Below are 18,253 nucleotides of genomic sequence, written 5' to 3'. Positions count from 1 at the left end.
GTAGTAATTTCGCGAGCCAATACTAACTAGCATTAGCACAATAACTGGAAGTCTATGGGTACAGTAGCAATACAAAGGGGAAGAGGGTGAAGTTGCCCCTAGACACTGGGTCTTATTTTACAAATTTAGAATTTAGGGTGGGGGTACAGATCCTAGGGATGCTAGATGTGTACCTGGGGGAATCTTCGCCCCGGAATGAAGGAGGCAAAGGTGGGTGGGTGGGAGCTAGACATTAGCGCTCAGACCATTCCGTTGATTCCCACAACACTCCCAGCTCAGACATACAGGAGTAGTCTTGTGACGGAATGGCTTGCAACCTCTAGGATTTCCCCTACAATTGGCGACTAGGATCTAACTCTATACCTAAAAAAGGGATTCGTATGAGATCATTCCAGGATGTGGATTCATTTAGCCTTCCATTGACACAGGTACGTGTGGTAAAGTGTGGAGAACTTGTAATTGGATGACAGATGAGGCTATAGCGACATTATAAACACAGTGTTTGAATTTGAATTATAAACACCCAATGGAACATGGTTAATATTAAATGTGTGTAGTTTGTTGTGTGCATCTGGAAAATATTTATGAATGGGAAAGAAGAACTCACTCAAAACATGGAAAATGAACAACAAGTTTTAACGTCAAGTCATGTTACGTGGTTAAACTAGTTTAGCGCTAATTTCATTTGAGGAGCAAGGTGGTATTTCCTCACCAAGCACTCATAAAATGAGTCTCAGAGGTGAAGTGTTGATGAGGTTCAGGACAGGAGCGCACATTAACTGTAGAATGGTGCGTATTTATTAGACTACTGCACTACTGTAGGCTTTACGCACAACTTCTCTCTGTCTGGGATATATGGTTTTTATTTTTATGTTGGAATATTTTTTCAACTGATATTACTTTGTGTTATAGAACTTTCAGAACCCTTAGAAGGTCCATGCGTGTTCCTTTCATCTTGAAGAGAGATTGGACAAAAAGGTATGGAGAGTTAGAATGTTCTCTAAATTGATTTAGTGGATATGATGTAAAAAAAAAAAAATATTAAAAAAAATAAAAACGTTTTCTGCTGATTCATTAGGATTTTGCTTTATATTTGCTAACTTAAAACTCTGCCATGCACAGACACACACACACACACACACACACACACACACACACACACACACACACACACACACACACACACACACACACACACACACACACACACACACACACACACACACACACACACACACACACACACACACACTAAATCTGTCTACCTCCTTTTTACTCTCCATTTTTCCTATTTTCCTCTCTCTCTCTGTCTCTCTCTGTCTCTCTCTCTCCTTGTCTCTCTCTCTCTCTCTCTTTCTCTTTCTCTCTCTCTCTCTGTCTCTCTCTCTCTTCTCTCTTTCTCTCTTTCTGTCTCTCTCTCTCTCTCTTTCTCTCTCTGCTCTTTCTCTCTCTCCTGAGTGTGAAGCTCTCTCCCTCTCCAGAATGAGTGTGTGTGCCGACGTCCCCTCATACCTGCGGCGGTGGCTGCTGACTGCTGTGTTTATCTTGGCCACTCTGCTACCAGGAACCAGTGGCTGCCCCAAATCGTGCGCGTGCTACGTTCCCACCGAAGTGCACTGTACCTTCAGATATCTGACCGCAATACCAGGCCAGATCCAGACGGCTGTAGAAAGAATTAACCTAGGGTTAGAGTCAGACTCTCTCTACTCTCTCTGCTCTCTCTCTACTCTCTCTGCTCTCTCTCTCTCTCTGCTCTCTCTGCTCTCTCTCTGCTCTCTCAATTCAATTCAATTCAATTCAAGGGCTTTATTGGCATGGGAAACATGTGTTAACATTGTCTCTCTCTATCTCTGCTCTCTCTGCTCTCTCTCTATCTCTGCTCTCTCTCTGCTCTCTCTCTACTCTTTCTACTCTCTCTGCTCTCTCTCTACTCTTTCTACTCTCTCTGCTCTCTCTCTACTCTCTCTGATCTCTGCTCTCTCTCTCTCTCTCTGCTCTCTCTACTCTCTCTGCTACTCTCTCTACTCTCTCTACTCTCTCTACTCTCTCTGCTCTCTCTGCTCTCTCTCTGCTCTCTCTGCTCTCTCTCTACTCGCTCTGCTCTCTCTCTCTCTCTGCTCTCTCTCTCTACTCTCTCTGTTCTCTCTCCCTCCTTCTTGATCCCTCCCGCTCTCTTTCCCTCTCCCAGTCTGTTTTCTTACCTCTTATTAATGCACATACAGTAGATTTGAGTTATATTTTGAGCAATAGTAGATTATTCACAGCTATATTTTTTCCCTACTCTGTTCTCTGTAGGTATAACAGTATAACCTTATTGAGGGAGAATGATCTGTCTGGGTTGAAACACCTGGAGCTGCTGATGCTCCACAGCAACACCATCCACAGCATCGCTGACAGGGCCTTTCAAGACCTCAAGTCCTTACAGGTATACATACAGCACTGTCATAAAACACCTGTCGATGTACAGGTAACTGAGAAAATATTGGAAACACTTGAGTAAATAATAATAATAATAATAATAATATAATATATGCCATTTAGCAGACGCTTTTATCCAAAGCGACTTACAGTCATGTGTGCATACATTCTACGTATGGGTGGTCCCGGGGATCGAACCCACTACCCTGCCGTTACAAGCGCCATGCTCTACCAACTGAGCTACAGAAGGATGCAAAGTATATTTAGATCATGTGCTTGTGCTTCCATAATTATCGTCCCATCATGCTTAGGGTCATGATGGGAGTGGTGCGGCGGTCTAAGGCACTGCACCTGAGTTCAAGAGGCGTCACTACAGTCCCTGGTTCGATTCTAGGCTGTGTCGCATCCAGCTGTGATTGGGAGTCCCAAAGAGCTGTGCACAAATGGCCCAAGTTTGGCCGTCATTGTAAATAATCATATATATTATTTTTTTAAACAGCTAGGCAGGTCTTTTATTTTCGCCCTTAGTTTGGCTACCATGGTTATGCCACCATAGGATGACAATTCCCCCATCCACAGGGTACAAGTGGTCACTGGATGGTTTGATGTAAACCATTATGACATGGCTGTCTCCATCACCAGATCTCAGCCCAACTGAACACTTATGGGAGATTCTGGAGCGGTGCCTGAGACAGCGTTTTTACACCACCATCAACCAAACACAAAATGACGAGCAGGCTTTTCCCAATCTAGTGGAGCTACAGAACCAAGCATGCTAAGACATTAATAAATACAAGTTACTTCCTTACAGTAAACATCTTTCAAACAGCAATGCAAAGTGCAATTCTTCTTGGGAAAAGATGTTACTAGTCTTTGTCCGTGGTGTTAATATTATATTCCAGAACCATTTGTAGGCCTTGAGGGTTAGGGTGAGGGGGGATTTGGACTGCATCACTTTACAACTGTTACGCCTGCCCCCACCCCCCCACCCCCTCCCCCCCGGTGCTCGAGGCCGACACGCTCCCACCCCCTGGTGCCCGAGGCCGACACGCTCCGGATTAAGTGTTTGACTCCCCGTACCTGCTTCTCATCTCCGGCGTCGGTCCTTACAACAACTGCTTTGATTTACTCTTGTTGAAAGAGTAAACAGCTGACTCCTGGACGTGCTCCCAGACAGAATAATCTCTGGCCAGATGCTTTTATGACACTGTTTTTCTATTGTAGTGTTTCAAACAAGTTAGCAGTGGCACACTCGTTCTCCAGCACTCTAGAGGCCTTTTTGTGACTACAACTTGTGTTTTTTTAGGTCCTGAAGATGAGCTACAACAGAGTGAAGGAGATCAACAAGGACATCTTCCAAGGCCTGGAGGGACTGGTACGACTCCACATGGACCACAACCGCATCGAATTCATCAACCCGGAGGCGTTCTACGGTCTCACAGCGTTACAGCTGGTCCACCTGGAGGGTAACCTGCTCCAGCAGCTCCACCCGGATACATTCATCACGCTGAGGCACAGCCAAGTGTTCAAGGTGTCCTCCGTCAGGAACATCCACCTGTCTGATAACCTCCTCGCCAGCTTACCCAAAGACGTCTTCACAGGCTGCTCTCAGCTGGAGAATGTCTATCTCCACGGCAACCCCTGGTCCTGCGACTGTCGCATGGCTTGGTTCCCAGAGTGGGCGGAGAGAAATGCAGGTAAAGATATAGTACATTTCTGTCTGCAACATTCTGAATGTTTCACTAAACTGAGTAGTTCTGGTGCCAGTTACTATACATAAAAATTGATCATAAATTGGAATAAATCAGGGAAGACCAGGGTACATCTGGTGGAATCTCTACATGCATGAATTTATACCATGAAACAGAGTGAAAAACATTTATTTATTCAGTAAAGTGATGTTGCGTGGGACAACCTCCAACAGGAAAACCATGCTAGTCCAGCCAAGACAGATAAATCTTTCTTGGGGACAGATTGTTGGAAACACAGCTGTTTCACTTTTTTCAATCTCAGCGTGACATATAGTACTTAAAATGGCTAAAAGGTGGGAACAAAGGCTCTACTGTTTCATCAAATAATGACATAAGCAAATGTAAATATATCTCCAGATACTCATTGATTATTTCTTACTGTGATTTAGAACAGTATCATAAACAACATTTTGAGGAGTGTGAAAACATGGAAATTATTAAATCATGACATAAAAATGTAAATCTAAATTCAACGATAAACTTGTTTTTCAGCTGTGCTGAAATGCAAGCGAGACAGAAAGTTTGCCAGAGGTCAGGCCTGCCCCATCTGTGAGACCCCGCTCCCTCTAGAAGCAAAAGCCTAACCCAGCTTCCCCGTGATGCCTTCACCTGTACCAAGCCCTGGATCCACCCCCATCTGAAGCAGAGGAACGTCAGCCTGGACGAGGGGGATTACACCCCTGTCTCCCCCCGGGACTTCATCGCTCCCATTGGATCTCTGCAGATGAATCTGACAGCTCAGTTCCACAATGACGCACGCCTTACCTGCACAGTCCAGAGACCATCAGCCATGGAGAACCTGACTCTAACCCAGGTGGAGGAGGGGGAGAAGAACGTGACCATGCTCTCCACCACCATCTCTACATGGCTGGTTTGTAATATTGACTATGATCACATCCAACAGCTCTGGCGCATCCTGGCTACGTACAGTGACGTTCCCATGAGGCTAGAGAGAGGGCTGATGCTCTCCAGGACCCCAGACATGATCTACAAGTACAGCCAGATCAGACCAAAGGAGGGACATGATGAAATCCACACAGACATTGAGGCTGAGATTAAGGCTTCACCCGCGTGGTTGATGCAAGGAGAGGTCAACTTTCAGCTGGACCGCACTACAACCACATTCTCCACCTTGCACATTAAGTACAGGTCAGTGGTCAACCTGCGTGTGGAGAACAAGGTGTCACAGAGGAGGGACCGTTACAGCTGGACCATCATCAAACGAGACAACCAGACCCAGACTGAGCACTCTGTCCTCATAGGTGGGGTCCTACAGTACACAATGTGTCGTGGATGGGTAGAAATGTGCCCATATAATGTATATATTTATTTAACTAGGCAAGTCAGTCTTATTTTCAATGACAGCCTAGGAACAGTGGGTTAACTGGCTGTTCAGGGGCAGAACGACAGATTTGTACCTTGTCAGCTCGGGGGATTGTATTTACAACCTTTCGGTTACTAGTTCAATGCTCTAACCACTAGGCTACCCTTCCGATCCATATACTGTAACATACTTTCAAGAACAACAATATAGCAATGTGCATTTAATTTAAAAAAAAATATATATATATATATTGATGTGATTCTTGTTGTGATTTTAAGGTGGGGTGGTGGAGCTCAACTGCAAGACCTTTGGGGAACCAAAACCCTCTGTAGAGTGGATCTTATCGGACGGCAGTAAGGTGCGGGCACCCTACTCCAGTGAGGACCGCAGGATAGTGATCACCGCTGATGGGAGGCTGACCCTGAGAGGAACAGACACCTCAGACACTGGCCTTTACCGCTGCATCGCCACTAACTACCTGGACGCAGACGTGCTCAGCTTCCGGGTCACCGTGCTGTCTCCCGATGTGGAGGAGGAGGAGGTCAACGGGGTCAAGCTCTCACGGCCTCTGGGCCAGAGCCTGGTTCTAGACTGTGGGTCCGCAGGCAACCCTGAGGCCTCGGTCCAGTGGATTCTACCTGACCACACAGTGCTGGATAAATCCTATGGGAACAGGAAGCTCTATAGGAATGGGACTCTAGGAATAAAAGATCTGACCTCCAGAGACCGGGGATTTTACAGGTGTCTCAATGCTAACTACCTGGGGGTGGACCTGTTGACATCCCAAGTGACAGTCACTGGGGAGGGGTCCAGGAAGGTGACAGTGGTGGATAGAGAGGGGTCAGGGGCGGAGGCTTTGGTTGAGGTTGACGGGGCCATAGAGGAGAGGGAGGATTCCCACAGTGAGGTCCCTTCCTCCAGCCTCTCTAACAGAACTATCCAGGAGTCCAGGACCATCACATCAGACAGGCCCTATCCCAGACTCAGGTCTTCCTCTCAGGGCAGAGGATCAGCGGGCTCTTGGGGGAGAAGGAGGAGCCCAGCCAGCAGCAGGCGCATATGGAGCAACAGGAGGGTATTTGATCAAGCCTCCAGGAAAGTAGACATCCAGAGATTTGCAGAGTTCATGAAGAAGGCCCAAGGTGGTTCAACAACAAAGACAAAGAGTGCGAAAGAAAAAGGAGATTCAGAGCCTGACATGTCTGGGGACTCGGATGCTGGATCTGGGGAGGGTCTCATTGGGTCTCAAGACGGACTCATTGTTTTACCAAGCAGCGTCATGCCAACCACAGATTCTCCAGATGAAAGTATGATGGGTGTAACTGCAAGCATAGAGAATTTAAACAATCAGAATAATGTCATGGCAACCACGGACAACAGTGAAACCAGTGTCATGAGAACCATGGAGATCCCAGATGACAGTCGGACTAGTTTCACTGTAACAACAGAAAATACTGACAGAGTGACAACAGTGACGACAGATTCATACACCCGGTCAGACGCCACACCCATCGAGTCCACATTCACTCACAGCAACCACAGCACAGGAAGTATCAATGAAACTCAGGGTGAGGCCGTCTTTCAATACAGCCCCAGAATGAGTGGGTCTAGTGGTGAGTCGTACTCTTTGGAGAGGAACAAGACAGTACCTCTGAGACAACCCGTCACGCTCCTCCTCGCCGTGACCAACACCACAGACGAGACACAGATCCTATTCTCCAGAGAAACACCTGCAGAACCAGATACCTCCACCGGGGCGGCGCTATCGCTCCTCACTGACCCCAATGTCACCCCCATGATGGACAGTCCCAGATCACCCAACAGAGAGCCTGAGATCCACACAGCCACTGACCCAGACAGCCAGACCGCCTTCACTGCAGTCACCACCACAGAGAGAGAGCAGGATGAGATCATCTTCCACACCACCCAGAGGATCAAGTCCCCCCGTCTGCCTGCAGGCTCCACCATCATCTCCCGCCAGCAGATCCATATCATCCCTCCTATGAAGGGCAGAGGAGGAGGAGGAAGAGGAGGGGGCCGGAGGAGGAACTTCCCTGGCAGGAGGAGGTTCATCAAGCCCAACCGGATCACAGACATCCAGTCCATCCTGAACAAACTCAAACAGCCTAACATTGTGAAGAAGCAAGGCAGCAGCACAGTACCCAACACTATGGAGCTAACCACGGGTAAGTTATGTCATGTTGTTGAAATATGTACTGTAGTTTCTTGTCTTTGATATTGACATTATCTTTGTTGAGAGACTTGAGCCATGAGGAAGAGCCAAAAGATGATGATGGTGATGAGGATAGCCATGATGATGATGATGATGATAGCCATGATGATGATGATAGTGATGATAGCCATGATGATGATGATGATAGTGATGATAGCCATGATGATGATAGCCATGACGATGATAATGATAGTGATGATAGCCATGATGATGATGATGATAATGATAGTGATGATAGCCATGATGATGATGAGGATGATAGCCATGATGATGATGATAATGATAGTGATGATAGCCATGATGATGATGATTGTTATTGTTGTTGCTTTTTCAGACTGTGACTGTGATGAAGATGAGAAGAAGATAGGTGGTCAGCGGGTCGTCACACCAACAACATCTCCTAAAACTCCCAAAGTCCCTAGCTCCTCTCTAGGAAGAACAGAGAGACCGACCACCACATACTCAACAGAATCCCCCACCACAACCACCCAGCCCACCTCCACTCACTCTCAGTCCCCCACCACCCAGCCCACCTCCACTCACTCTCAGTCCCCCACCACCACCCAGCCCACCTCCACTCACTCTCAGTCCCCCACCTCCACTCACCACCACCCAGCCCACCTCCACTCACTCTCAGTCCCCCACCACCACCCAGCCCACCTCCACTCACTCTCAGTCCCCCACCACCACCCAGCCCACCTCCACTCACTCTCAGTCCCCCACCACCACCCAGCCCACCTCCACTCACTCTCAGTCCCCCACCACCACCCAGCCCACCTCCACTCACTCTCAGTCCCCTTCCACCACCCAGCCCACTTCCTCTCACTCTCAGTCCAGAGGTGAGGTATCCAGCAGCTACATGACCTCCACTAATGCCCCAGAGTCTGACCCAACACACAACCCTATGACGAGCACAACAGATGAACCAACAACCTCCACCATCACAGCCACAATTGCCTCCAAGATCGTCCGTGGTAAGATCATCTGGGGCAAGCTGTTTGGGAACAGGGACAGGCAGAGGGAAATAGTCAACAGACAACGTAAACCAGCCAGGCCCTCAACCACCCCAGAGGGCTCAACAATAGTCCAACCAACCACCACCACAACTACAACCACAAACGCACTTTCCACCCAGCGGTCTCTGGCTGAACCTGTGACCGAGTCACCGTCTAGAGCAGGTAAACACAGAGAGACCCCAGAAATCTCATCAGACGGTGACTATGGAGATTCATTGCCTGACTCTGAGGCCTCGTCCTCTGTGTCTGAATCTGGAGGTTCAGCGGGGTATCTATCCCGTAGATTTGGGGGAAACCGGAGACCAAATGGCGGGTCAGGGGGGTACCTATCCCGTAGATTTGGGGGAAACCGGAGGCCAAATGGAGGGTTAGGGGGCAGGAGGCCTTTCAGGGGCAGGAGGCCTTTAAAAAAAAACATAACAACTACGGAAGCCCCCAGCACCACCATAGAATCAACAGAAACTTCAACCACCATGGAGACCACCATGGAGACCACCACATATCCCACAGAAACCACCATGGAAACCACCATGGAGACCACCATGGAGACCACCATGGAGACCACCATATATCCTGTAGAAGCCACTATGGAAACCACCATGGAGACGACCACATATCCCACAGAAACCACCATGGAAACTACCACATATCCCACAGAAACCACCATGGAGACCACCACATATCCCTTAGAAACCACCATGGAGACCACCACAGCTCCCACAGAAACTACTATGGAGACCACCATGGAGACCACCACATATCCCGCAGAAACGACCATGGAGACCACCACATCTCCCACAGAAACCATAATGGAAACCACCATATATCCCATAGAAACCACCATGGAGACCACCACATATCCCACAGAAACCACCATAGAGACCACCATGGAGACCACCATGGAGACTACCACCTATCCCTTAGAAACCACCATGGAGACCACCATGGAGACCACCATGGAGACTACCACATATCCCTTAGAAACCACCATGGAGACCACCATGGAGACCACCATGGAGACCACCACATATCCCTTAGAAACCACCATGGAGACCACCATGGAGACCACCACATATCCCACAGAAACTACCATGGAAACCACCGTGGAGACCACCACATATCCCACACATACCGTCTCCGTCTCAAACCCCCTGTACACGCCGTCCAGAGAATCAGATGGGTCTGCTGTGACTGTGTCCACTGACATGACCTCCGTGGGAGAAACCACCACAGACTCCGACTCATACGATAATGAGAACTGGACAGATGAGATGAAGTCCTCCACTAACCGTCCACGAGCCTACACTTCCACCACCAGGCCCAGAATGACCTCTCCCACAACTTATCCAACCACCACCTCAAGGCCTTACACTACATCATCAACCCGCGTCCATACTAACATAGACCCCATCAGAGTGAACACTAACATCAGGCTCCCGCCAGGGAGAGACAGCCGTTACCAAATCACACAGAGACCCATGATCAGGAGAACCAGGCCCAAGGTGTCCCATAACAGGGCCAGCAGTGGCCCAGACAATACCCTGACCTTTGACACACTGACTATTCTGGAAGCAGAGCAGGGGCACGCCAAAGCCCCCTATAGCAGCAAGGACATAGACGATGCCATCTCCAACGCCTATACCCACATCACCGGCTATGATACGACAACGGCTAACATTGTGGGCTTTGAGCGGTCCACCAAGGACATTCTCACCAAGCCCAGGATCGTGGGAGGCAACGCTGCCAGCTTCACTGTCCTGTCCAACTCAGACGCCTTCCTGCCCTGTGAGGCCGCGGGCAGCCCTGAACCCACCATCAGCTGGAAACGCTTCTCTTCAAGCACTGGTATGGAAAATAACAGGCTATAGATATTAAGAATGTTATAAAGCTACTTTGGAATGAAGCTATAATGTATGTTCATTTGTATATTCTCTCTCGCTTCTGCCATCTCTTTCCATCTCTCTCTCTCTCCATATCTCTCTCCATATCTCTCTCCATCTTTCTCTTTTTCCATCTCTCTCTCTTTCCATCTCTCTCTCTCTCTTTCCATCTCTCTCTCTCTCTCTCTCTCTCTCTCTCTCTCTCTCTCTCTCTCTCTCTCTCTCTCTCTCTCTCTCTCTCTCTCTCCTCTTGCTCATCTTTCTCTCCATATCTCTCTCTTTCTCCATCTCTCTCTTTTTCCAACTCTCTTCCTCTCTATACCATTGTCCCTCTTCCCCCCTCTCTCGCTCCCTTTCAGGAAGCACAATGTCCATCAACGGCAAGATGAGCAAGTTTGAAGTGTTCCCGAACGGCACTCTATCCATCCAGAATGCAAACATCAAAGACCGTGGTCAATACCTCTGCCTGGCTGAGAACGATCAGGGGTCAGACAAGCTCCTTGTCACCCTGTCCGTAGTGGCCTACCCCTCACGCATCCTGGAGCCCAAGGTACGGGAGATCAAATCCCACTCTGGGAAGACAGTGGAGATGAAGTGCAAGGTGGAGGGCCGCCCCACCCCTCTGGTCTCCTGGATCCTGGCCAACCGCACACAAGTCAGGGGCCACAACTCGGACCCCAGAGTGTCTGTGACCCCAGAGGGTACACTGCTCATCAAGCAGGTGTCTGTGTATGACCGGGGCCACTACAAGTGCATCGCCAGTAACCCAGCAGGAGCCGACACTGCCACTGTCAGACTGCAGGTGGTGGCAGCACCTCCTGGTATCCTGGAGGCCAAACGACAGCAGGTCCGGACCGGTGTGGGTCAGAGCCTGTGGTTACCCTGTACCGCTCAGGGCAGCCCCCAGCCCACCGTGCACTGGGTCCTCTATGATGGAACGGCAGTGCAGCCCCTGAAGCCCTCTGTGGACCCCAGGGTGTCTATGTTCGCTAACGGGACGCTCCACCTGACCGATACGGCCGCCTCGGACAGTGGGAAGTACGAGTGCATCGTCACCAGCTCTACAGGGTCAGAGCGCAGGGTGGTGACGCTGACTGTGGAGAAGAAGAAGGAGATGGCTCCTGAGATCGTGGAGGCGTCACACCGCAGGACAGAGCTGGCGTATGGGGACCAGCTGAGGCTGAACTGCTCGGCCACCGGGGACCCCAAACCCAGGATCATCTGGAGACTACCGTCCAAGGCTGTGGTGGACCAGTGGCACAGGTAATGATTACTTAGTCTGTATTACACACATAATCACACAGACTATCCTGAGACGTACACAGGCACAATCGCAAGCCAGCAGATAAACATGCAAACACACTGAAAGTTATCCAGGTTTTTCGTGCTACAACACAGCTGTTTAAAAACACCAAAATAGATATTATTGTAACTTCTCCCCAAATCATTTACTTGTGTTTCCAGTGCAGAGAGCTTCGACTGGGGTTCTCCAGCGAGAGGTATTGTGCCTCTCCAGTATAAGGTTGAGTTAACACTGAGCACCTAAAACCCTGAAGTTTGAAAATGTCCAGAAACGTGGATGGAAAACAGAGAAAATAAAGACAGACTGAAACACATCATGTAAAGACTGCTCTGTTACACTTCACAGTATCTCTGTTTTCATTTGAAACTTCTGGTTTAGGGTCTCCCTTTTCCCCTCATTTTCAGCTTCCTGCATTGCCCCTCAGGGTGTTACCCCTCACATAGGGAATAATGGTGTTTAATGAGTCGATCCCCGTGTGTTTTACATCAGGAGAGAAGGTAAATAAGATGCTTAAGCTCCTTGAGCGTGTGGATTTAAGGTAGAACCGATCCGATAGCTCAACGGGCAGGGTATTATCATGATTAATGTAATCTAGAAGAAACTGGAGCTGCATGTGAAAGTCCTTTAGATCTGAAAATCTAAGTATCAATTGGAAGGAAAAGGATGTTTGGCTTGCTTTCGTCTGAGTGTGTTTATAATTAACAGTGGACTTTGTTTTCAAAAGAATAGCGTGCCAGTGTTCATGTCCTCTAAGCCTGATGTTGTGCTGACAATAATATTTCAATTTATACAGGCAATATGGGCTTACATGTTTGGACCTTTCCAGGAAAAGGTTTCCTTAGCATTGATATTCAGATGACACCGCTAATGATCATTAGCATGAACTAAACATCTGATCTACAGCTGCCTGTTAATTAATGAGCAGGGATCTCTCCGAGGACAAAAAGGTACACTGTTGCCTTCCACTGAGCCCTTAACATGGTCATCATGACAAGCCTTAGCATGCTGTTAAACCCAATCAACATGATCCAGTTGAATGACCTTCGTCAGCCTCTTAATGTTTTCTCCATTAGCAGTGGTTGTTAAAAGCTGGTGAAAACCTGAGACCAGAATAACTGTGGGGGTTATTTTCCAAAATAACAAGCGAAGACGACGGCATTCAGACTGGATATCAACATGAACAAGTTTTATTTTATTTGAGCAAGGACCCAGTCAGAGTTCTTTAAAGAGGAACTTGAGAGAACCAGAAGAACATTGGCATGCTGGTGGAGGACTTTATATTGCTCCTAATAATGTAGTTGACAGTCTGCCATGTATCCTCTCTGCATGCAACCACTGAAAATAGAGCTTGTACATACTTCGTGACAGAGACTTATGTAGAACACTGACCCAAAATAAACCCCACAACAATTATTTTGTGAATGTAACAGTAAAAAGAGGCATTTTATAATGGTTTGATTCACTGGTCATTGAATCGTTATTCCCCCCACCACCTCCTATTTCATTAGCTAAATGGTTTGATTCACTGGTCAGTTAATTTAATCGTCATCCCCCCTATTTCATTAGCTAAATGGTTTGATTCACGGGTCAGTTCATTGAATCGTTATTCCCCCCTATTTCATTAGCTGAATGGTTTGATTCACGGGTCAGTTCATTGAATCGTTATTCCCCCCTATTTCATTAGCTAAATGGTTTGATTCACTGGGCAGTTCATTGAATCATCACCCCCCCTATTTCATTAGCTAAATGGTTTGATTGACTGGTCATTGAATCGTTATCCTCCCCCTATTTCATTAGCTAAATGGTTTGATTCGCTGGTCAGTTCATTTAATTGTTATCCCCCCCCCCACCCGAATTTCATTAGCTAAATGGTTTGATTCACTGGTCAGTTCATTTAATTGTTATCCCCCCCCACCCGAATTTCATTAGCTAAATGGTTTGATTCACTGTTCATTTCATTGAATCGTTATCCTCCCCCTATTTCATTAGCTAAATGGTTTGATTCGCTGGTCAGTTCATTTAATTGTTATCCCCCCCCCACCCGAATTTCATTAGCTAAATGGTTTGATTCACTGTTCATTTCATTGAATCGTTATCCCCCCCCCCTATTTCATTTAGCTGAATGGTTTGATTCACTGTTCAGTCCATTGAATCATTCTTTCCCACCTATTTCATTAGCTGCATTTTGTAAATAATGACACTTAGTGGAATGCTTTCCCCCTCCCTGTGTTTCTTGTTTGATTTAAACTGTTATGGTGGCTGTCTTGGCAACCCTGACAAGTTTTCTATTAGTGCTTTATTACTTTCTGCAACTGTAGTAGGATTCGGAACAAACCATTATTGTGAGTCATTGCCAACGGCCTTGAGAAAAGACAGACCCAGGTGAAATACACATATGCTGATCTGCTGTAAGCCTGTCTGGCCCGGTAAGAATGGCATCACTCGGTCCCCCCATCCCCCTGTCTCTGTGTGTCAGTTCCATGAGCACGGGCCCTACCTAGTGGACAGTCTGTGGGGTGTAGCAGGCACACCATTCAACGTATGTTTGTTTTGTAAATGGAGATGGATGGAAGTACCAAGCAGGAGGAGAAGTCATTAGACGCTGTTCACGTGATGACAAGACTGCTTGTCATCACGTGTTCCAATTAAAAACAGAAAATATTCCCCAGTAGTCTAAACCCTACATGGCCTATTGTACATCTGCATAATGTCTTAACATAGAACATGTTATTGTAAAATCAAACATAAGAAATTTAATCTTTGAACATTTTTTAAAGCGTTGAAAATCAAAACGATATTATATGTAAAAAAAATGCCATTGTTTCTTTCCACTGCTTTATCGGTTATGTGTCGCTATCTTCAAATGATGACAAAAATAAATAAAAATGTATCTCTTTATCAGGATGGGAAACCGAATCCAGGTCCTGGACAACGGCACCTTGGTCATGGACTCTGTGAGTGACAAGGATGCCGGGGACTACCTGTGTGTGGCGCGCAGCAAGATGGGAGATGACCTCCAGCTCATGAAGGTCACTGTGTCCATGAAGCCAGCCAAGATCGAGCCCAAGATGTACGGCAAGAAGCAGGTCCCCTACGGCAACGACCTGAAGGTGGACTGTAAGGCATCTGGAACCCCGGAGCCAGAGATCTCCTGGGGCCTGCCGGACGGCACCATGGTCAACAGCGCCCTGCAGTCAGACAGCAGCAGTGGAGGGGGACGAGTACGGCGATACATCCTGTTTGAAAATGGCACACTCTATCTTAATCAGGTGTGAAATCTTACATTGGCCTGCGTCTCTATAGAAATAATGGGCAGTATTCATTGGTCAACTCAATGTGACTAGATGTAGTCCTTTGACTCTGAACTGCTGGTGTTGTGTCTGTCTATAGGTGGGCATGGCGGAAGAGGGAGACTACACATGCTACGCCGAGAACCAGCTGGGCAAGGACGAGATGCACGTCCACATCACCGTGGTGACGGCAGCGCCACGGATACGTACGCCCAGCCGGACCTACGCCCAGGTGAAGCCTGGAGGCAAAATCCGCTTTGACTGCGAAGCCACAGGCGAGCCCAAGCCCAAAATCTTGTGGATGCTGCCTACTAACGACATGATCGCAGCCTCCAACGAACGCTATCTGATGCACATCAACGGCTCCCTAGACATCCAGGATGTTAAGCTGGTGGATGCTGGGGAGTACGTGTGCTTGGCTCGCAACGCCGCCGGGGATGACAGCAAAGTTTACAAGATGGATATCGATGGCAACCCTCCGGTGATCAACGGCAACTCCCAGAACAGGATCGTAGTGAAAGACACAGCCACCAAATACTCCAGGAAGTTCATAGACTGCAAGGCCACTGGAGACCCGCTTCCCAAGATCACCTGGATCATGCCGGATAACATCTTCCTGAACGCTCCGTACTTCGGCAGCAGGATCAATGTCCATCACAATGGAACTCTTGAGTTCCGGAACGTCCGTCCGACGGACATGGCGGAGTTCGTCTGCATGGCGAGGAATGACGGCGGAGAGGCAGTGATGGTGGTACAGCTGGAGGTCACTGACATGCTCCGAAGGCCTATCTTCAAGAACCCCTTCAACGAGAGAGTAATGACCCGTATGGGGAAGACCACAATCATGAACTGTTCTGCAGATGGTCACCCAACACCAGAGATCATCTGGCTGCTACCCAACGGAACCCGCTTCTCCGGGGGCTCCAACCGGGGCTCACGCCAACACCTAGGCAATGACGGAACCTTCGTCATCTACAACCCCAGCAAGGAGGACGCTGGGAAGTACCGCTGTGCCGCTAAGAACTCGGTGGGCTACATTGAGAAGCTGATAGTTCTGGAGGTGGGCCAGAAGCCATTAATCCTCACCAGGCCCAGAGGGATCATACGCAGTGTGTCTGGGGACCCTCTGTTCCTTCACTGCCTGGCTGATGGCAGCCCCAGACCTAGGATATACTGGACCATCCCTGGAGGCCACACCCTGGCCAGACCGCAGGTCCATGGACGCCACCAGCTGATGGAGAATGGGACCCTGGTTGTCAAGGACACCACCCTCCACGATCGGGGAAACTATGTGTGTCGGGCGTCGAACGACGCTGGCGAGGCAGTTCTCACAGTGCCAGTCATCATCATCGCCTACCCTCCCCGCATCTCCACGGGACCCCCTCCCACCGTGACAGCGATGGCGGCGGCGCCCATACAGCTCAACTGTGCTGCCATCGGGATCCCAAAGCCAGAGATTACCTGGGAGCTGCCTGACCACTCTGTGCTCTCCACGGCGGGAAAAGGGCGGCCCACGGGTAGCGAGCTGCTCCACCCTCAGGGCACGCTGATCATCCAGAGACCCACTACAGCAGATTCTGGCACCTACAAGTGCCTGGCTAAAAACCACCTTGGCACGGACTCACGGGTCACGTATGTACGAGTGCTGTGAGCACCAGCGCTGACTATAGGGGAATATAGAACCCCTGGACTGTAAACTCTTAACAGACACGGTAACTTCACAGTGTTTCTTATGATGTACAATGGCAAGAAAGACTGGTTTCCACATGTGGACTTGTGAGGACGGGGTTTGTGGAATAGTTTGATCACGGGAAACAGCTCACATCAATCAACCAAGTAGCAGAACAGGATTATTAAGAGAATGAGGAGGGTATGGAGGAGGGGACGGAGGAGGGGACGGAGAAGGGAGCGAGGAAAAATAGAAGCTGTACAGAGGAGGGTCTGTTCTTTGCCAGGAAAGTCGTGACTAGCGAGGTGTTATTCTTATTATAACAGAGTCAGAGGTCTGGAAAGGCACGGTTGGTTCTCATTTGAGGTGTTTTTAACAAGGGGCTAGAAGGTGGGTCTTACAGTGAGGCTACTTGTTGAGTGTTTTGACCAGACACTTTACTATTACAGCCTGTGGGGAGAGAGGAAGAGAGAAACTCACTATATTCCCTCTGGACACTTCCTCAATGTTTTATTTTTTGGAGTGTTGGTAATGACTCATTTGCTGCAATGACAGAAACATTCTATTATCAGAATGTTTCTAACTATTTTGCTTTTCAAGACACATTTCATATTTCTTGTGAATAAATCTTTATAAACAGGCAGTATATTTTAATGAATTCTGCCAAATATACATTTTTAATATACATTTTACACTGGATTATCATACAGTTTTTCAAAACAAATTTCTCACATTTCTAACTGTTTATATTTTTTTATTAGCATTGTTAGTTTGTCATGTTGTTGTCTATCTTCCCCCTCTCATGGTTTGACAGTGCTTGTATCAATACAAATGCAGGAGTTTGATTGGTGTTAATAGTGACTTTTATGGAGGTGAAAGTATCACCTACACAGTATTCAGTGGCATCGTATGAACTGTCACTAAAAGTAAATGCATTATTGGTTTCATGTAATAATATTCCTTTTGTAACTATTATCTACTTTGTGAATCAATGGTACGCAGGAGATGAAATTAAACCAAAGATGGAATGTGTTTCTTGTACTGTATTTCGTGAAGCTAATTGAGCTGACTTAGGCAAGGTGGCTGAATGGATTTGTTTTGAGCAACCTGGTCTCAGCATTGCGTAATATTATGTATGTAAATCTGAAACACTCCATTTAGTATGTAGTAGTAGTTAAGTTTCGTATGTCATGTATTAATCTGTGGATCTCCATCACCCATTTTGTATGACATGTCACCAATTACAATTCCTATTATATGTTATGAATTAGCAAAAAGGTACAATGTATCGAACGTACTACGTATTACGTATTACGTATTTGCAAAACATATTATATGTTACGAACTAAAGCTAGGTGACTAAAGTTAG

At 47.7% G+C, this 18,253-nt stretch overlaps 1 protein-coding gene across 1 annotated transcript; it reads left to right on the top strand.

The window, feature by feature from the left end:
- The first annotated feature begins 250 nt into the window (after positions 1–250).
- LOC123993844 (immunoglobulin superfamily member 10-like) lies at positions 251–17,916 on the top strand. The gene is given in 13 exon segments (XM_046296309.1): positions 251–428; positions 913–978; positions 1,482–1,685; positions 2,296–2,425; positions 3,725–4,115; positions 4,662–4,718; positions 4,721–5,431; positions 5,772–7,679; positions 8,061–8,362; positions 8,421–10,587; positions 10,982–11,885; positions 14,828–15,194; positions 15,316–17,916. Coding segments are annotated over 12 exon segments (8,733 nt in total). The 5' UTR covers positions 251–428; positions 913–937; the 3' UTR covers positions 16,867–17,916.
- Positions 17,917–18,253: the final 337 nt, after the last annotated feature.

This window comes from Oncorhynchus gorbuscha, linkage group LG13 (assembly GCF_021184085.1).
Source record: "Oncorhynchus gorbuscha isolate QuinsamMale2020 ecotype Even-year linkage group LG13, OgorEven_v1.0, whole genome shotgun sequence".
Taxonomy (NCBI): Eukaryota; Metazoa; Chordata; class Actinopteri; order Salmoniformes; family Salmonidae; genus Oncorhynchus; species Oncorhynchus gorbuscha.
Note: the sequence above shows the minus strand (reverse complement) of the source record. Positions and strands in the feature narration are given on the sequence as shown.